The 22,062-nt window shown below is 39.6% G+C and overlaps 1 protein-coding gene across 1 annotated transcript in view; it reads right to left on the bottom strand.

Moving 5' to 3' along the window:
- LOC131860045 (uncharacterized) overlaps window positions 1-1,168 on the bottom strand; it is a 38,314-nt gene extending 37,146 nt beyond the window's left edge. The window contains exon 1 of the mRNA XM_059214400.1: window positions 974-1,168. Within this exon, the coding sequence (XP_059070383.1) occupies window positions 974-1,168 (195 nt within the window). The remainder of the gene's footprint in view (window positions 1-973) is intronic.
- Between the last annotated feature and the right edge of the window lie 20,894 nt (window positions 1,169-22,062).

Here is a 22,062-nt window from a genome sequence, read left to right as displayed (position 1 = left end):
TTCACAGTGTATCTGAGTTAAAAATTGGATCAGCCATTACCATACAAAAACATTCATTACAGATTTAGTTGCATTCATTATAGATTTCATTGCATTCATTACAGATTTAATTGCATTCATTACATATTTCATTGCATTCATTATAGATTTCATTGCATTCATATATATTCCAACGCATTCATTAGAATCATAATACATAACATGTACTACCATTGTATAGAATCAAATAGATATGCATCACAAAACTCATAACATCATATAGGCATACATGGAAAGAAAAATATAAATAGATCACTGCCAAAAACTACATATCATATATATACAACTCAAAAATGATAATGTGTGTGAATACAATAAATAAGTAGGTGGATCCTGTCCACTAGATCCTACCCCAGGATGTGGAGGTGGTTCCATAATGCCACCACTGCTAGTCCATCATGAAGTAGATCTACTTGATCTCCTCCCCGTAAATGCACTGAAGCTAGGCTCTCTCTAACCCTCAGGGATGGCTCTCTCATATGCCTATCTATAATAAATAGCCTCCTGCATAGTAGTGAAGTATCTCTCTACCTGGTCGCGCACATTTGTACCTGCTCTAAAGAGCTAATGAAAGGCATCCATGGTGATCTGACATCTCCCTATTGCCTCATCTCTCTCCCTCTGGAGATGGTATCTCTTAGCATCAATGGCACCATAATCTACATGGTAGGTCTCTCGCTCGACATCTCATCTAGTGACCTCATTGTCCAAGCTTTGGACCTACACTCTAAGAGTCTGCAGCTCATCCTCCTCACCAACCTATCCTCTCCCACTCTCTGTAGTAGACACATCATCACTCCGACATATCCTCATCATCATCCCCACCCCCGTTGCTCAATGATTCAAAAGAATCATTGCTGTCCTCACTGCTAATAGACTCGGTGTCTCCACCAATGTCTACATCCTCATCTCCCCCACCTCCCTCTCCTCCAACCTCATCCCCACCACCTCCTCCCTCATTTTCACCACCACCTCCCTCAGCTCCACCCTCTCCTCCTCCTCTGGCTCCCTCCCCTGCGACTATCCTCAACTGTTGTCTAGGATGCCAAATATGTTGTGATGTAATGGGAACAACAAGATCAGTAAGTGGCACTGGCCTATGCTGAGCAAACCATGCATCATACTCCATTGTCGTACCTAGATCAGTTGCACCTCTACCCCAACCCCAGAGCAATGGTTATAGAGCATCAAACTTAGCAGAAGCAACATGAGGCTATATACACACACACCCCAATCAAAAACCTCACGAGATACTTGAGCAAAGTACGTAGTAACCACAGGTGTCACCTATACCTCAATGAACTATCTGAGAACCCACCCTAGAAGATACATCTCAATGATCCGCTAGGTCTCAAAGGTCCTACTAATAAGATATCTCTGCTGTTGGCAAAAAGGCAAGTGCACTGCATCATCGAGCCAACCGGGGCAATCCAAGTATGGTCTCCAAATAAAATGTTGCAAAATATCCAACTGATGTCTCCAGTATAAGGTGTTCCCGGAACCCCTGTGTTTGATACATGCTGTGTACCTGAAAGCATAAGGCTCACCAAGCTGTAAATCAATGTGAATGACAGGCCTTGGAATAGAAATATGCTCCCATGCCCATATCTGAAGCAAAGTAACACCACAACTGATCAAACAATATCTAAGATACACAATACCATGCATCTGATAGTATAACATGGCTAGAAGACAAGGACCCCACACATATGTTGGCATTATGTGAACCGGTATAAGGACATAATGATATTGTATGTTGTCATTGATGTCAATATGTGATATGAAGTGAACCGGCATATGTGATATGTGAGAAGAGAGAACCGACATATGTGTGAACTGGTATATATGCCAAAGTGAAGTGGTATATTTTCTCAAGGTGAACCGGCATGTAGTTATGGGAACTGACACATGGAAGCATTGTATGACTACCGGTTGGTAGGTAGTTTCCACTTTAGGATTTCCGGTTGGAGTACCTCAAGCCTGTGCGACTCAATCAGTGATCTTTGTGTGATGAGTTAGTAGTATAACAAAGAACAGATCATGTTGCCATGTAAGCCCTATGCATGTGAAGGATTTTGCATAAAGAAGACTATCCCTATCCACCTTAGGAATGTGCAAAGTTTGTCAAATGATGATAACGTGTGATGGGTTATCAACTGCCATGAAATCGATGGACAATGGACGATGGAGAATGTCTTGAGATTGATTCAAGAGTGTTGCATTTAATGCAGTATGATTCAACGGTCAGGATTGAATTGTTTGAATTGCTTAACCTAACAGGTTTAGGGTTTAGGGTTTTTGCTACTGACCTATCTGTTTTCTATAAGGTCAATGTTGTTTTTCTTTCTAAAGTTGTTGGCAAAAGGTGTATGTGTGTATCCAAGGGAAGTGATACGTGATTCTTGCCAGACCAAAGGAGAGAAGAGATACCTGCAAAGTGAATGTGCAGAAGGTGAAGAGGAGCCAAAATGGATCTGCAATAGCATTAAGTGCTATTACCAGATCATTGTAATTCCTATTGATCTTTAACCACTTCAACAGTTGTGAAATCCCTTAATAGGGTAGCCTTAACCAGCTTGATACAAATCCCTTAACAAGGTAACTCAAAGTTATTGAGTTCTAGGAAGCTATAGAGCTCTAGAGATCCTTTAGCTTTTGAGTTCTTGAAATCCTCTAACAAGGTAACCCTAACCAGGTTTAACCCTTAATTGGGTACTATAGCCATCCCTTAACCGGGTGATCCCTAACAGGATCGGTTCCTAGCAGAACCTATTGTAATGTCTTTAACTGGACAAGGCTCCTAACAGAGCGGACTTCTAAAGAGTTCAAAAAGTAGCTTGTGGGTATTCATCCCCACCGTGGTTTTTCCCAGTTGGGTTTCCACGTGAAAATATGTGTGTCATGTGTGATGCTTTTATCTTGTGATGCTTTGTTATTGCCTGTTAAGCTTATGATGGTTTAGTGTTTTATGCCTGTCTATAAAACATATTGAACTAACTATTGTGAAGAGTTGATGATAGTTTACCTGTTCATGCATGAGGGTGTAATGGTACTATAGTATTGAGCTAAGAGGAAAGCTAAGAGTGTAACTGGTTTATGATTATTTTAGTTGTTCTAGGTCTTACTGGTTGCACTCTGTTTCAACTAGTATCACTGTTTGCCAGTCATTTGGAGTATTTGCTATCAAACTAGTTTTGGACTGTATTTTTGTCTGTACTGATTCACCCCCCCCTCTTAGTACAGGTTTGGTACTATTCGTTCATCATTGAGTTATCAATTGGTATCAGAGTACTCTAGGTCCTCTGTGTTGTAAGCTTAACTACTTGAGGTAAAGATCCTAGTCAAATGATGAAGAGGGAAGGTCCAAAGTTTAACAGGGAAAATTTTGGTATATGGAAAGATAGGATTAAGATATTCATCAGAAGCATGGGTGCTCAACACTGGAGTTATGTTGAGAATGTCTATGTTGTCCCTACTTGTACTCTCACCGATGACCAAAAGAGAGAGATACAAGAAAATGGGCAAGTCATGGAAGCCCTTATTAGTAGTCTATCTGACATTGAGTTTATTGATGTTCAGGACAAGGTAAATCCCAAAGAGGTATGGGATGCTCTTGAAAATATCTATGGTGGTGATGAACATGTAAAACATGCTAAGGAAGAAAGCTTGAGAGGGAAGTTTGAAGATATGCAGATGGTTGAAGGTGAGACCATTCAGCAGTACGACATAAGAATCAAAATAGTTGTTGGAGAAATCAAGAGTGTAGGTGGTAAAATAGAAGATTCTACTATGGTAAGCAAAGTCTTGAGATCCCTATTGCCGGTCTATGCAATAAGGGTTGCTACTATTTAGGAGCTAAGATCAATAGACAAGACTAAGGTATCCTTGGACTCCATCATAGCCAAGCTGACAGCCTATGAGCTAAATAGTTTTGATGGTAGTGTTCAAAAGATTGAATCAACATTTAAAGCCTCTGCTTTACCATCCAGAAAAGGAAAAGAAGCTAGCACTAGTGGTGAACCTAGACAGAGCAGAGAAATGAATGATGAGGAGATTTTGATGGCATTTGAAGCTCTCCTTGCCAGGAAGCTTCCTAAAGGAACTGGTAAATACAAAGGTAAGCTACCTTTGAAATGCTTTTCTTGCAATCGGATAGGATATATTGCTATAAACTGTCCTAATGGTGATAACAAGGACAAACCAGAAAGGTTCAAGAAATTCGAAGGAGGAAACCAGAGAAACTATTTTGTGGCAGTTGATGAAGGTGTCACAGATGAGGAATCAGAAGATGAAGAGAATGAAGACATTGTGTTTGTTGCTGTAAAGGAAGATGTGGTAGACAAGAAGGCTCTTGTCTCCCAGTTTGATAATTCCAATGAGTGGATCATTGACAGTGGCTGTTCTCACCATATGATAGGTGACCGGAGCAAGTTTCTATCCTTGGAGGAGTATGATGGTGGTGTGGTTCACTTTGGAAATGATGCACCATGCATGGTCAAAGGCAAAGGGTCCATCTCTCTAAATGGAAAGAGTAGTGCTGACAATGTGTACAGGGTTGATGATCTCAGACACAACCTTTTGAGTGTTGCCCAGCTAAATGACAGTGGCCTCACTCTGGAATTCAAGAATGGAGTTTGCTGAATCAAAGGAAAAGATGGTGAATTGGTGGCCACCAGCATGCAGACCAAAGGTAACCTATTTAATCTAAATGAAAATATAAGTACATGTCTTATGGATAAGCTTGATGATAGCTGGATATAGCATAGGAGACTCTGCCATGTAAACTTTGATAATATTGTGAAGGCTAGTAAGATCAAGGCAGTTAGAGGGTTGCCAGTGCTAAGAAAACTGGATAATACCTTGTGCAGAGAGTGTCAATTGGGGAAAATGTATTCCTCAACCTTTAAAGGTAAATCTTTCACTGTTGACAACTTGCTTGATCTTGTGCATACTGATTTGTGTGGTCCTATGAAAACTAGAAGTGTGCAAGGTGATAGGTACTTCATGATTCTCACTGATGACTACTCAAGAATGATGTGGGTCACATTCTTGAAAGACAAATCTAAAGCCTTTATGAAATTCAAAGATTTTAGAGCATTAGTGGAGAAGGAAAGTGGTAAAAGGATCAAGTGTCTTAGAATTGATCAAGGAGGGGAATTCACTTCCAGTGAATTCAACAAATATTGTGAAGAATTTGGCATCAAGAGGCAACTGTTTGCCCCCTGGACTCCACAGCAGAATGGCCTAGTAGAGAGAAATAACTGGACTGTGGTTGAAGCAGCTAGAACCATGTTGATTCAAGGAAAGGTAGCTCACATCTTTTGGAGAGAAGCGGTGAGCACTGTAGTCTACACTATGAACTGGGTACTCATCAAGAAAGGTAAGGACAAAACTCCTTATGAGTATTGGACCGGTAAGACACCTGTGGTTAGCTACTTTAGGGTATTTGGTAGAAAATGTTACATCAAGAGGAGTGAACATCAAGGTAAATTTGAAGCTAAATGTGATGAGGGAATATTCCTAGGATATTCCACCAAGAGTAAAGCTCTCAAGTGTTACAACAATAAGACTCAGAGAATTATGGAAAGTGTCAATGTAAGAGTTGATGAATCCTCTAAGAAAATTGAGGAAACCGGCAGTGAGAAAGCTGTAAATGAACTGGTTGCAACCTTCTGGGAACTGGTTGTTAGTCAACCAAGTACTAGTAATAGTGTTCCTGAACCGGTGAATGCTGATACTGATGAAGATGAGGATGAAGAGGAAAAGCAAGAAGAACCTGTCAAGACCATTCCTCAGTATGTCAAGCTGAATCATGATCCTAAGTAGATCATAGGAGATAAGGATGCAGGAATCCTTACAAGAAGAAAGATCAGAGAAAACTCATGTATTATCTCTGAATTTGAGCCTAAAACATTCAAAGAGGCTCATAAAGATGAAGACTGGATCAAGGCAATGGAAGAGGAACTTGACTGGATAGAAAAAAATGGTACATGGTCCTTGGTACTTAGACCAGAGCATAAAAATGTCATTGGCACCAAATGGGTGTTCAGAAACAAGCTGAATGAGAATGGCACAGTGATTAGGAATAAAGCCAGATTGGTGTGCAAAGGATATGCTCAAGAAGAAGGAGAAGACTATGGAGAAACCTTTGCTCTTGTAGCCAGATTGGAAGGAGTTCGTATGCTTCTTGCATATGTAGCTTTTAAAGGCTTCAAAGTATATCAAATGGATGTAAAATATACATTCCTAAATGGTGTACTTGAAGAGGAGGTGTATATTGAGCAACCAGATGAGTTTTCCCTATCTGAAGACAGTGACATGGTATGTAGGCTACATAAAGCCTTATATGGTCTAAAGCAAGCACCTAGGGCATGGTATGAGCACCTACATTTCCATCTTGTGAAGATTGGATTTGAGAGAACAAGTGAAGATAGAAACATCTACTCGAAGTCTAAAGGAGATTAGATCCTGATCTATGAGGTTTTTGTTGATGACATTATCTTTGGTGGAGATGACAAGATGAATCATGAGTTTGCTGATGAGATGAAGAAAGAGTTTGAGATGTCACTCGTAGGGGAGATTAAGTTCCTTCATTGGAATACAGATCCAGTAGATGAAAGATGGAATCTTTATCACTTTGTCCAAATATGTCAAAGAGGTGTTGAAGACCTTTGGCATGGAAGATAGCAAACTAGTTGGTACACCGATGGTGACCGGTTGCAAATTGACAAAAGAGGATGATTCCGCACTCGTTGATGAGAAGGAATATCGATCAATGATTGGTAAGTTACATTATGTATTACATAGCAGACCGGATATTGCACATGCAGTTGGCATTACTGCAAGGTTCCAAAAAAGTCCAAGAGAATCCCACTTGGTTGCAGTCAAGTGGATTCTTAGGTATCTGAAGGGAACAATTGACTATGGATTGTGGTACCCATACAACAATGATTTCATTCTGAAAGTATTCACAGACGCTGATTGGGTAGGTAACGTGGATGACCGAAAAAGCACAACCGGTGGTGCATTCTTTCTCGGTGGTAGACTGGTCTCATGGATGAGTAAAAAGCAGAGTTGTATCTCTTAGTCTACAATGGAAGCAGAGTATGTTGCAGCTTTCATAAACTGCACTCAGACAATCTGGATGAAGCATGTTTTAAATGGCTTCAAAATCTGTGTATCTGAACCAGTAAGTATATTCTTTGATAACACAAGTGCCATCAATATTTTAAAGAATCCGGTTTTACATTCTAGAACCAAGCATTTTGAGCTTAAGTATCATTTCTTGAGGGAAAAGGTTCAGAATAAAGAGATTGCACTAGAACATGTTTCTAGTAAGGAGCAGTTAGCAGACATATTCACCAAGCCTCTCCCAAAGACTACATTTGTGCATTTAAGAGGTGAATTGGGGGTACTGCCCCTTCAGGAGGTGAACTAAAATTATTTGTTCCACATCAGTCAGGTATTGCATAGTCAAATTTTTGTTGATTGATGAGTTGAAGGATGCTACTCCTCAAGAGGAGCAACATAATGGAATAGGGATGCTTGTGCCTCCACTTTGGCATTGTTGTCAAAGGGGGAGAAGGAGTGAAGCAGAAAAGATATTTGTAGAAAATGGGGGAGAAGATGTGAAGCGGAGAGATATCTTTGTATATTGCCATCAATGCCAAAGGGGGAGATTGTTGGCATTACGTGAATCGGTATAAGGACATAATGATATTGTATGTTGTCATTGATGTCAATATGTGATATGAAGTGAACCGGCATATGTGATATGTGAGAAGAGAGAACCAACATATGTGTGAACTGGTATATATGCCAAAGTGAAGCAGTATATTTGCTCAAGGTGAACCGGCATGTAGTTATGGGAACTGATACATGGAAGCACTGTATGACTACTAGTTGGTAGGTAGTTTCCACTTCAAGATTTCCGATTGGAGTACCTCAAGCCTGTGCAACTCAATCGGTGATCTTTGTGTGATGAGTTAGTAGTATAATGGAGAACAGATCATGTTACCATGTAAGCCCTATACACGTGAAGGATCTTGCATAAAGAAGACTGTCCCTATCCACCTTGGGAATGTGCGAAGTTTGTCAAATGGTGATAACGCGTGATGGGTTATCAGTCACCATGAAATCGGTGGACAATGGATGATGAAGAATGTCTTGAGATAGATTCAAGAGTGTTGCATTTAATGCAGTATGATTCAACGGTCAGGATTGAACCGTTTGAATTGCTTAACCTAACAGGTTTAGGGTTTAGGGTTTTTGCTACCAACCTGTCTGTTTCCTATAAGGTTGATGTTGTGTTTCTTTCTAAAGTTATTGGCAAAAGGTGTATGTGTGTATTCAAGGGAAGTGATACGTGATTCTTGCCAGACAAAAGGAGAGAAGAGATACCTGCAAAGTGAATGTGCAGAAGGTGAAGAGGAGCCAAAATGGATCTGCAATAGCATTAAGTTCTATTACCAGATCATTGTAATTCTTGTTGATCTTTAACCACTTCAACAGTTGTGAAATCCCTTAACAGGGTAGCCTTAATTGACTTGATACAAATCCCTTAATAGGGTAACTCAAAGTTATTGAGTTCTAGGAAGCTATAGGGCTCTGGAGATCCTTTAGCTATTGAGTTCTTGAAATCCTCTAACAAGGTAACCCTAACTGGGTTTAACCCTTAACTAGGTACTATAGCCATCCCTTAACTGGGTGATCCCTAACAGGATCGGTTCCTAGCAGAATCTATTGTAATGTCTTTAATCAGACAAGGCTCCTAACAGAGCAGACTTCTAAAGAGTTCAAAAAGTAGCTTGTGGGTATTCATCCCCACTGTGGTTTTTCCCAGTTGGGTTTCCACGTGAAAATATGTGTGTCATGTGTGATGCTTTTATCTTGCGATGCTTTGTTATTGCTTGTTAAGCTTATGATGGTTCAGTGTTTTATGCCTGTCTATAAAACATATTGAAACAACTATTGTGAAGAGCTGATGATAGTTTACCTGTTCATGCATGAGGGTGTAATGGTACTATAGTATTGAGATAAGAAGAAAGCTAAGAGTGTAACTGGTTTATGATTGTTTTAGTTGTTCTGGGTCTTACTGGTTGTGCTCTATTTCAACCAGTATCACTGTTTGCCAGCCATTTGGAGTATTTGCTATCAAACCAGTTTTGGACTATATTTTTATTTGTACTGATTCACCCCTCCTCTTAGTACCGGTTTGGTACTATTCGTTCATCATTGAGTTATCAACATACACTCGACGATGAACAATCATATCATGGAGCACTCGGCCCCATCCAATTGGAAATCCATGACCTCGTCTATCAGGTATCAGTAAACCACCGACAACACCACATAACACAATGGTCAGGTCATCATAGTCTAATCGGGCCCAAGGGATGTCATAACGACCACTGATCTGTAAGTCCTGAATCTCACACTCAAAAAGCACACATAACCTAGCAATGCCATCGTTATGGTCATATATAACTCTCTCACCATGGATAGGAATACATAGTATACGCCATACATCCTCTAATGCGATGGATGCCTCACCAGTCGGAAAATGAAAAGAACAAGTCTCAGAGTGCCACCGCTCTATCAAAGCTATAATCATGGCCCTGTTGGCCGTAACCTCTGGCAAGTGTAAAACATGATATATACCAAGTTGTCAAATATGCTCAATCTCCTCATGAAGTAAATCTGCACAAAGATCAAGTCCACTGGGTCTGCTCTGTCGGTAGTATAACAGTCCAATGTTATCCTGCAATGAGAAAATGTTGAAAATATCAGATACCAAATCACGAAAATCAAAAAATATTTTCAAAATGCATGACAAAAATTATACAATCAACGAATGCGTGATAGTTATGACTAATGCGGTACAATTATGACTCTTGCGTGACGTTTAAGGCTAATGCGTAATGAAATGAACTCTTGCATGACATTTATTGCTAATGCATAGAGAAATCGACGAATGCGGCATGTTTAATACTAATGTGTAACACTTACGACACATGCGTAACAGTAAAAGCGTTTGCGGTACAAGTTAACGCTTATGCATAAACATCGACAATTGAATGCGTAATCCAATGCAAAAATTAATCATGGAATTTTTTTTTGAAAAATAGAAAAAAACAAGCAAAAAATCAGGAAAAAATTGGAAAAATACTATGCCGCCAGTCCTAGGAGGTCTTTGATACGAACGTACTTGGTCAAATAGATGCAATCGAGCTCTATAACCAGCCATGACGATCAAATACTCAGATAAAAGCACACAAATTGCAGACAAAATCAAGAAATTTCCAAAGTGCAAATGAGCAAATGAAAACCTAAAATTCCCATTTATAGCTCAAAATTAGGGTTTTTTGACACCTCGACGCCCGTGGTCCCCACCAGCTTCAAACACTTTGTAACCTACTCAAACGATCTCGAAATCGCACGAAATTTCACATGCTTGCCATCACACTATTATCGAAAACATGGTCTCAATTTTGGGATTTTTCGACCATCTTTTCCGAGGGGGCATATTTACACTATATAGCAGTACCAAGGCATACTGGGGCAAAATTTCTTGTTTTCTTTGAAACATTGTCATTTCAACTTTGTCGAGGGGCAAATGTAGACACCTAAAAATGTCTCATTGATCATGTACTAATTATTCCTCTAATTGATTAAATAATTATTTAATTAAGTTAATTAATCTTATTCTTCTATTTTCATATTTCCTCACAATCTTATTAATTTTTCTATTTTCTATTCTTTCGTCATTTAATCATTTTCTAATATTAAATTAAATATTTATTATTTAATTAATTCTGATTAATTCCCCAATTTAAATAATCTTTATTATTTAAATAAATTAATTCTCAATTTCTATCTCAATCGTATCATCATCTAATCATTAACCATTTTCTAAATATTAATTAAATATTTATTATTTAATTAATTGTGATTCAATCCTTTAAATTAAATAATCTTTATTATTTAATTAAAGTCCATTTCTAGGATAATTAAATAGTTTCTTTAAATTATTTAATTAACTAATTAATTCTTCCATTTCCAAATCCCCCAAATTCTAATTTCATTTAATTTCTAATTTCTTCTAATTTCTTCCAAATTCAATTACATGTGCATGATTTCAAAAACCAAATTGAAAATCAAAGTCAAGTTCTAAATATATTCAAATACTAAATTGAATTAAAATAAATTCAATTATTTGAATAAATTTCATGCAAATATTAAATTGAAAATCTAAGTCTAAATGCAAGCACATGCTAAATTAATTAATTCAATCAATTAATTAATTAATCATTTATCTCTCCATTATCTATTTCCATCTTTTAGTTAGCTTTTTCTAAATTAAGCTTTCTTTGTCATCCTCTTTATTCCCTCCAATCATTCTTTTTCTCAATCAATTGACTCCATTAATCTATTCAATCTATTGAGTTTCACTCCTACAATCAACAGTTCAACTATCAATTTTTATTTGAACTCACCTTGAGTTCCACCTTTTGATCAATCTGTTCTACCTTTCAATCAATCCTCTTCAATTTTCTATAAATTGAGCATTCAATCTCTATTTAGAATAATCACGAACTTTGAATCTTTGTGTCACTTGCAGGTTACCAGCGCAATAACTGAGAGCCATCATACCACAGAGAAGAGGAGCAATGGAAGCTATATGCAATCTTGGAATAGGGAGTTTGATTTGAATGATTTTAATTCCTATTTTGTTTGATTGTATTATTTCATTGTTAGTTTGTTAGAATTCTTTGATTAGATAGGGATTCATGATTTCCCTTTCATTCTAATTGATTATTTTGATTAAGATGAATTTTACTTATGATAGAAAGGCCTACAAGTGTTTCAACAAAAGATTAAAGAAGGTAATTGAGAGTGTACATGTGAAAGTAGACAAAGACATACACAAAGGAAGGAAAAAATCAATTACTGAAGAACCATATGTTGAAGATGAATATCAATCTGAGAGTGGACATGAAGAAAGTAAATTTTTGCCTTATAACTGAGATGGAACCCAAAACATATAATGAGGCCAACAAGAGTGATAAGTGGATGGATGCTATGGAAGAAGAGTTGCAATAGATTGAAAAGAACAAAATATGGGAATTGGTTCTCAGACCAGCTAGTAAAAATGTCATTAGGACAAAATGGGTCTATAAGAACAAGATGAATGAAGAAGGAAAGGTAATAAGGAACAAGGAAAGGTTAGTATGTAAGGGATATGCTCAAGTAGAGGGATAGATTTTGAAGAAACATTTGCACCAGTTGCAAGGCTTGAAGCTATAAGGATGTTCTTAGCTTTTGCAGCCTATAAAGGATATAAGGTTTATCAAATGGATGTCAAATCTACATTCTTGAATGTAAATCTAGAAGAGGTGTACATAGAGAAAATTGAAGGTTTTCAGCTGCATGAAGATGAGAACTTTGTTTGTAGATTGAAGAAAGCATTAAATGGTCTAATGGTCCAGGAGCACCCTTCCAAGCTCTCCCTCCTTCTTTGTTTTGTTGGTGTTATGCTTCTTTTGAAGCCTTTGTATATAAAATAATGAGCCATGTGCTCATAGGTCCTAGTTAGGGTCCTAATTGAGGTCTTAAGGGTTATAAGTCAAGATTGAGGATTTATTGTAAATTGAGGGTATGTGTGCCTTGGAGGTGTTTAGGGGTCCTTTATAGCATGGTGGTGTCCTTAGGTATGCCTAATGTGGGTCTAGAGTCATGAAAAGCAACATTGGGAAAGTTGCTCAAAAGTTGCATGACAAGTTTTAAAAGTTGTCAAGCAACTTTTCCACCATGATGTCAAATTATTTAGGTTAGCATGGAAAACCCTAGTATGGGCACACAGACTGAGGTATGGGTAGTATAAGTAATTCCAAACCCTAAGTTAATGGGTTGGATGTCAGATATTGTATGGCCTAAGCAAAGTGACTTGACTGAGACTGTATTCTGGTTACCAGTCAGTTTGAATGAAGCAACCGAACTAATTAAAGGATTGACTTGGACATAAAAATGTGTGGATTGTCTTCTTTGGTGTAAATACTTTCATTTCAAGCATTTAGACTAGGTTTTAGTTTGTAAGTGTGGTGTGCTTGTAAATATTTCATAAGTTGTCTTCTTACTGTCTAGTTTTGGACAAGATTGTGTAAATGGCTGCATAACTCCATTCCCCATTGTGGAACCACCATGAAACCATGGGGAATGAGAGTGAAGACCTTGTACCATACTAAAAAGCAAGCAGGGACCTTGAAAATGTAGGGAGACCATCAAGAGACCCAATCCTAGGCGAGACTAAACAGTGCCCGACTAGGAAGGGTTAAGTTGCAGAGGTCTTGGAGAGAAAGGTTGGTCAGAGAAGAGAGCACCCTTTGAAGGAGTTGGAGAGGGGTGAGTGAAGTACCACTAGTGTGAAGGAGAAGCTTCCACCAATCTAGACAAGGTGGAAAGAACAACAAACCTGCATTGTGTCCCTGGCAGGTCCTAAAACCCTCCTAAAAACCCTTAAAAACCTTAAAATCTACCTAGGGCACTGTACGGCCACTTGGAGGCCTAAAACCTAGAAAATCCTTGAGACCTTTCCAAATGAATGGTATTCTATTTTGGGAGTTTGGGTTGTTTATGCATCATTTGTGAGAGGGAGCCCTAAAGGACCAGGTAGGAGGCCTAATTGGTCCTAATCCTTGTAGCCCTATTTTGTAAGCAAAAACACAAAATAGTGAAATCGGTAAGGGGTTGGAGTCTTGAAACTTCTTGAGGGCACATGAATGGGTGGAAAGACCATGAATTAGACCTAATATAACCTTGCTAAGACCTTGGAAGGTGTAGAACAAGCCTAGCCCTTATTAGCCATAGTAAGGGGTTTTGAGTCTCATGAGTAGGTGAGACCTTAGTAGAAGCATTGCAACTCATTGGTGGGTGGATTGGGCAAGGTAAGTGGACTCCTCAAGCAAAGGAAGTCCTAGAGACCCTAGGGTGTGTGGAGAACACCAAGTGATCCAAGGAAAGGATCCAAGAGCATAGACTAGGCTAGTCTATCCCTAACCCCATCCCATCAGATTGGTATCAGAGAAAGTTAAAGATTTGTTGGACTATGTATGTCTCTATATATTGGTGAATCAATAGGGGAGAGCACAATGGTTACTAATGCAGAGCTAGCTAGGGAGGTAGAAGAGCAGAAGGAGAAGAATAGACTCCTTGAAGCAGCTATGAGTGAGATAAGGGATAAGCTGTAGGAAGTGGTAGATTAGTGGACACATGAACCTTGGGGTGAAGAAACCAAAGATAGAGGCAAGAAAACCATTGACTTAGATGACATTATTCCTAAACCAGATCCCTTGTTTAATGGAGAACCTTTTGTAAAGGCTATTAAGGCTTTGAACACCAAAGCTTTTGAAGGATTGCCACATTTCAGTGGAAGAATGGACATAAACATTGTTATGGAATGGATTGAGGGCATGGAAAACCACTTTGAGTGTGAAGGAGTGATAGAGGCTCAAAAGGTTAAGGTTGCCAAATGAAGATTAAGGGGAGCAACTTTGACATGGTGGAAGTACTTGCAAGAAGAAAGGGTTAGCATGGGGAAGCTACCTATTGCAAATTGGAAAGCCATGGTGAGAAAGATCAAAGAGAACTACTTACTAGAGGATTATGAAGTTCAACTTCATAAGAAGAGATAGGGTTTGAAGCAAAAAGACCTTAATGTGACCTCCTACACTGAAGAATTTAAAAAACTGTCTTAGATCTAAAGTCCAAGAAGATGAATCTATTAAGGTGGCTAGGTATCTAAGTGGCCTAAAGTGGAACATTCAAGAGGAGATAAGCCTATGGACTCCTACTACTATTCAAAAATGTCATCAGCTTGTTGTTAAGGTGGAAGAGAGGAACAAGAGGAAAGGAGACTCTAATAACAGGGGTAGAGGTAGAGGTAGAGAACAAGTGAATCACCGAGGTGGTTACCAAAGCAAAGCAAATGAGCAGAGGAACCAAGGAGAAGTCAAGTTGACTAAGCATGGTAGTGAAACCAGTCTCAGAGGAGGACATCCTAGAGGAAGAGGTGCACAAGGTGGTCCAAGTAAGGGTAGAGGTACTGGCAGAGGTAACTCCTACTTTGCAACTATGAAGTGTTACAATTGTGGTCAATTGGGACACCCGACATATAGATGCCCTGACAAGCCTACCTCATCAAACAATGGAAAGAGGGTTGCTTATGCACATGAAGACTCATCAAGTAGCAAGACACCTGAGGTGGACCATATTGAATTAGAGAGTGGAGAAAATCTGATGTTCAATAGGGTCTTGATAAGACAGCTAGTCAAGAGTGAACCTAAGCATAGGAGAGCATTGTTTAGGGTGAGATGCAAGATACTTGGTAAAGTGTGCAAGGTGATAGTTGATTCAAGGTCAGCTGATAACATAATATCAGAAGAGGCAGTTAGGAAGTTGAAACTTACAAGGATACCCCACACTAACCCATATAAGGTGACATGGTTGAATCATGAGCAGAGTGCGCTAGTCAATGAACAAACTTGGGTAGAGTTTTCTATTGGAGGATACAAGGATAAGATCCTTTGTGATGTGTTGCCTATGGATGCTTGTCATCTGTTGCTAGGAAGACCTTGGCAATTTGATAGGAAGGTGATCTATGATGGAGAGGAGAACTCCATATCATTCAAGAAGGATAGCAAGACCTTTAAGATTTAGTCTTTGATAGAGAATGAAGAGGGCACTTCAAGAACACCTAGTGCCTTAATGGCTACTGGTAAAGAGTTCTTAAACTTACTACATGAGGAGGAGATGGTGAAGTGTGCCATCTTTGTGAAACCAAAGGAGGAAGTAGACAAGTTGCAGGCAGAAGTACCCAAGGAGGTGAAGCACATGTTGCAAGAGTATAAGGACATAGTGAGTGATGGAGCACTTGCAACACTCCCACCTAGAAGGTCTATAAGCCATCAGATAGACTTTGTTCCCAGAGCATCCCTACCTAACAAGGCAACATATAAGCTCACACCTGTTCAGAATAAGGAAGTAGCAAGGCAAGTGTAGGAGTTATTGGAACAAGGACTGATTAAGAAGAGCATAAGCCCATGTGCAGTTCTGATAGTGCTAGCATCCAAAAAAGGAGGTAAGTGGAGAATTTGCACTGACTCAAGGGGAATCAATAGGATTACCATAAGGTATAGGTTTCCTATTCCTAGAATAGAGGATTTGATGGACTATCTAGGAGGTGCTATGTATTTTACCAAGCTAGACCTGAAAAGTGGTTATCACCAGATAAGAATTAAGGAGGGTGATGAGTGGAAGACTACTTTCAAGACCACAGAAGGATTGTATGAATGGATTGTGATGCCATTTGGGCTTACCAATGCCCCAAGCACCTTCATGAGGTTGATGAATGAGGTGTTGAAAGACTTCATAGGCAGATTTGTGGTGGTGTACCTAAATGACATTCTCATCTATAGTAGAACCAAAGAGGAGCACTTTGAGCATTTGAGGTTAGTCTTAGAGAGGTTGCATGAGGAGAAGTTATCCATCAACCTAGAGAAGTGTGAATTCTTGAAGAAAGAGCTGATCTACTTAGGATTTGTGGTGTCTAAGGGAACCTTGAAGATGGATCCAAGCAAAGTGGAGGCAATCTTGAATTGGCTTGCACCTAGAACAGGGACTGAGGTAAGGAGTTTCCATGGATTAGCTCAATTCTATAGGAAATTTGTGAGGAACTTTAGTGGCATATGTGCACCAGTCCTTGACACCATTACAGGAGGCCTTAAAACTAAGTTTAAATGGATTGAGTAGGCTGACAAAGCATTTCAATTGTTGAAACAAGAAGTAGCCACGAAACCTATCCTTCTCCTACCTACTTTTGATAAGCTATTCACATTGGAGTGTGATGCAAGTGGAATTGTAGTAGGTGGTGTATTGAGTCAAGAGGGAAGACCTGTGGCATTTTTCAGTGAGAAGCTTAATGAAGCAAAGAAGAAGTACTCAGCCTATGACCTAGAGCTATATGCATTAGTGCAGTCTTTAAAGAAATGGAGGCATTACCTACTCCCAAAGGAATTTGTGGTGTTCAGAGACAATCAGGCATTGAGTTATATTAACACTCAAGAGAAGCTTAGCAATAGGCATTTGAAATGGATGGAATACCTCCAATCCTTCACCTTCACCATCAAGTATAAGAAGGGGCAACTCAATAAAGTGGCAGATGCATTAAGCAGGAAGTTGTTGATAGTTCAAGAACTATAGTTGTAGAGCATAGGAATAAAAGGTTTCAAAGACCTCTATGAAGGAGATGAAGACTTCTCATCAGCTTACAAGGTTTGCAAGGAGTTTGAGAACCATTTTCATGGTGAGTATGCAGATTATACTCTCCAAAATGGTCTCTTGTTCAAGGGTAATCAGTTGTGTGTATTGAGAGGATCCATGAGGGAAACCCTCATCCAAGAGAAACACAATGGTAGTTTGAGTGGACACTTTGGGGTCAACAAAACCTTGGATTTGGTACAGAGGTACTACTATTGGCCAAAGTTGCCAAGAGATGTAAAGAGGTATGTGGAGCAACGTGATGTATGTCAAAGAGAAAAAGGAGGATCAAGCAATGTTGGTCTCTATCAACCATTGCCGGTCCCAAATAGACCTTGGGAATGTATAAGCATGGACTTTGTAGTAGGACTTCCCAAGACAAAAATAGGTATGGACAACATCTATGTGGTAGTAAATAGATTCTCCAAAATGAGCCATTTCATCCCATGTAGGACTACACATGATGCAAGCTATGTTGCACATCTCTTCTTTAAGGAGATTTTTAGAATTCATGGACTCCCTTTAAGCATTGTTTCAGACAGGGACAACAAGTTCATGGGACATTTTTGGCAAACATTATGGAGGAGACTAGGAACTAACTTGTCATTTAGCTCAGCTTACCATCCACAAACAGATGGTCAAACTAAAGTTATCAACAGGGTGTTAGGCAACTTGTTGAGGTGTTTAACTAAGGAATATGGTCAGACATGGGACCTAATCATTCCTCAAGCAGAATATGCATATAATGATAGTGTGAATAGAACCACTGGTAAAAGTCCTTTTGAGGTTGTGTATGGTAGACATCCAAGGGGAGTGTGTGAGTTGAGAGACCTTGGTACTATGGAGATGAAGAGTGGGCAAGCAGAGGACTTCACTCAAACCATCAAGGAAGTCCAAGAGAAAGTTAAGAAGGCCATCGTTGAATCCACTCAAAAGATGAAAGCAAAAATGGATGAGAAAAGGAGAGAAGTTCAGTTTAAGGTGGGTGACTATGTGATGGTCCATTTGAGAAAAGCTAGGATGCAAAGTGGTAAGCCTACCAAACTGCAAATGAGGAGGGTAGGACCTTGTAGAATCCTATCACAATATGGTAAGAATGCTTACAAGGTTGACCTACCTTCAGATTTTTCTATATCACCAGTCTTTAACGTTGCTGATCTAATCATGTACAAGGGTGAGATAGAAGGGCAAACTGAGAATCAAGCCAAGGTACTACAGGACCTAGATGTTAATGCCTTACCATAGGTGAAGAAGCCAATAGTAGAGGAGATCTTGCAATCTAGAGTAAAGAAGTCCACCAGACACCAGGTCTACATGGAACACTTGGTGAAGTGGGTAGGTCAGCCTGAGTCTGAAGCTACCTAGGTTGAAGAGAGCAGGTTCAAGACACTTGGCATAGACCTGACTCTCATCTCTTCTTCTATTTCTTAGTTGTGTGTAGAGGGGGAGTATGGTGTAGGAGAACCCTTCCAAGCTCTCCCTTCTTCTTTTTTTTGTTGGTGTTATGCTTCTTTTGAAGCCTTTGTATATAAAATAATGAGCCATGTGCTCATAGGTCCTAGTTAGGGTCCTAATTGAGGTCTTAAGGGTTATAAGTCAAGATTGAGGATTTCTTGAAAATTGAGGGTATGTGTGCCTTGGAGGTGTTTAGGGGTCCTTTATAACATGGTGGTGTCCTTAGGTATGCCCAATGTGGGTCTAGGAGTCATGAAAAGCAACATTGGGAAAGTTGCTCAAAAGTTGCAAAAGTTGCATGACAAGTTTTAAAAGTTGTCAAGCAACTTTTCCACCATGATGTCAAATTCTTTAGGTTAGCATGGAAAAAACTAGTATGGGCACACAGACTAAGGTATGGGTAGTATAATATTTCCAAACCCTAAGTTAATGGGTTGGATGTCAGATATTGTACGGCCTAAGCAAAGTGACCTAACTGAGGCTGTATTTTGGTTACCAGTCAGTTTGAATGAAGCAACCGAACTGGTTAAAAGATTGAATTGCATGTAAAAATGTGTGGATTATCTTCTATGGTGTAAATAATTTCATTTCAAGAATTTAGACTAGGTTTTAATTTGTAAGTGTGGTGTGCTTGTAAATATTTCATAAGTTGTCTTCTTACTGTCCAGTTTTGGACAGGATTGTGTAAATGGCTCCATAACTCCACTCCCCATTGTGGAATCACCATGAAACCATGGGGAATGAGAGTGCAGACCTTGTACCATACTACAAAGCAAGAAGGGCCCTTAAAAATGTAGGGAGACCATCAAGAGATGCAATCCTAAGCAATACTGAATAGTGCCCGACTAGGAAGGGTTAAGTTGCAGAGGTCTTGGAGAGAAAGGTTGGTCAGAGAAGAGAGCACCCTTTGGAGGAGTTTGAGAGGGGTGAGTGAAGTACCATTGGTGTGAAGGAGAAGCTTCCACCAATCTAGACAAGGTGGAAAGAACATCAAACCTACACCGTGTCCCTGGTAGGTCCTAAAACCCTCCTAAAAACCCTTAAAAACCTTAAAATCTACCTAGGGCACTATACGGCCACTTGGAGGCCTAAAACCTAGAAAATCCTTGAGCCCTTTCCAAATGAATGGTAGTCCATTTTGGGAGTTTGGGTTGTTTATGCATCATTTGTGAGAGGGAGCCCTAAAGGACCGGGTAGGAGGCCTAATTGGTCCTAATCCTTGTAGCCCTATTTTGTAAGCAAAAACACAAAATAGTGAAATCGGTAAGGGGTTGGAGTCTTGAAACTTCTTGAGGGCACATGAATGGGAGGAAAGACCATGAATTAGACCTGATATAACCTTGCTAAGACCTTGGAAGGTGTAGAAAAAGCCTAGCCCTTATTAGCCATAGTAAGGGGTTTTGAGTCTCATGAGTAGGTGAGACCTTAGTAGAAGCATTGCAACTCATTGGTGGGTGGATTGGGCAAGGTCGGGGGAATCCTCAAGCAAAGGAAGTACTAGAGACCCTAGGGTGCGTGAAGAACACCAGGTGATCCAAGGGAAGGATCCAAGAGCATAGAATATGCTAGTCTATCCCTAACCCCATCCCATCATCTAAAGATGACACCTAGAGCATGGTATTCTAGGTTGGATAAGTATCTCCATCAACAAGGTTTCAAAAAAGGAAATGCTGACAACAATTTATATATCAAGGTAGATGGAAACCACATGATCATATTTGTAGTATATGTAGATGACATCATCTTTGGAGGTAATGAAGATGTTTTATGCAAAGAATTTGTTGATTAGATGCTGTTAGAGTTTAAAATGTCCATGCTTGGAGACTTATCTTATTTTCTTGGTTTGAAAATATCACAAAATAATAAGGGCATATTCATTTCTCAAACCAAGTATGCTAAAGAGATGTTGAAGAAATTTAAGATGGAATACAACAAACCGGTTAGTACCCCCATGGTGAGAGGATGCAAGTTAAGCAAAGATGATGAGTCACGTAGTGTGGATCAAACTTCATATAGATCCTTGATTGGAAGCTTGTTGTATCTTATAGCATCAAATCTTGATATAGTTCAAGATGTGTGTATGTTTGCAAGATTTCAAGCAGCTCCTAAGCAATCACAAGTCAATGTTGTAAGGAGGATATTCAAGTATCTGAAGGGAACACTTGCTTATGGCTTATGGTTCCCAAATAAAGGCGATTTCACTTTGCAAGCCTTTATAGATGCTGATTGGGAAGGATGTGTAGATGATAGGAAGCGTACTCGTGGTGGATCTTTCTATTGGGACTCATGAAATTTTGATGAATTTGGGAGGCCCATTTCAAAAAAATTGCATCTCCACTTCATCCTGGCGAGGTTTATGGTAGTTTTTAATTTTTGCCTTATCGGAAAGACCTACCCCGATCGGCAAGACTCACCCCAATGAGGTTGTTGGAGTGTCGAATAGACCAGAGTAGGTTATTGGATATCGGGGTGAGTATTTTGAAGCTATCGCGATGATCTAATGAACAAGCATGAGCACAAAGTGGTTGTATCAGGTATCAGCTGGCAAGGTTCTCCCCTACGTCGATGGCGCAATAGAAAAGTGGACAGACCAGAGTAGAGCCATCGGGTATTGGGTGGAGCGGTTTAATGTTACATCAATGACCCGATGGAAGTGCGGAGTGCAGAAAGTCATCATCGGCCATCGAAAGTTAGTTTTTCAAGCTATCCCAATGACCCCATGACATGGTGCATGCAAAGGAGGTAGACACCGGTGATATCGATCATCGAAATAGCGCAATGTAATGCTACCCGATGACCCGATGGAACATCATGAGATGGAGGAAGATGGCATCGGCCAGTGGGCTAACATGTTTAGAGGAGTCTTGATGATCCGATGGAAAGGCCCAAGTGTAGGCTATTTATCTCATATTGCTCGCGAGGAGGAACATTTCAATATTTAAGTACAAAGCCACATGCATCCTTAGTGTCAAAGCTTATGGGATTTTGGCAAGTGGACGATTAAGGCGGTGGTGGGCCCCACGTGAACGTGCATATTTGGCCATCCAAATTTTGTGCAGGCTGGTGTGTAGTGGTAATGAATGAGCAAGTCAGGCATATAGAACGATAATCAAGGAAGACCAACGACTATCGCCAAGTCACAACAAAAAGTTGCTCGATGGATATTCATCACGACTTGGCGACTTGTGAGGTGGCGGGCAGGCATCATGTCATCAGAGTGAATGTCGAGTAGATCTTGGTTGCGATGAACCTCTA

This window comes from Cryptomeria japonica, chromosome 11 (assembly GCF_030272615.1).
Source record: "Cryptomeria japonica chromosome 11, Sugi_1.0, whole genome shotgun sequence".
Lineage (NCBI taxonomy): Eukaryota > Viridiplantae > Streptophyta > Pinopsida > Cupressales > Cupressaceae > Cryptomeria > Cryptomeria japonica.
This window is presented reverse-complemented; position numbering and strand designations above follow the sequence as displayed.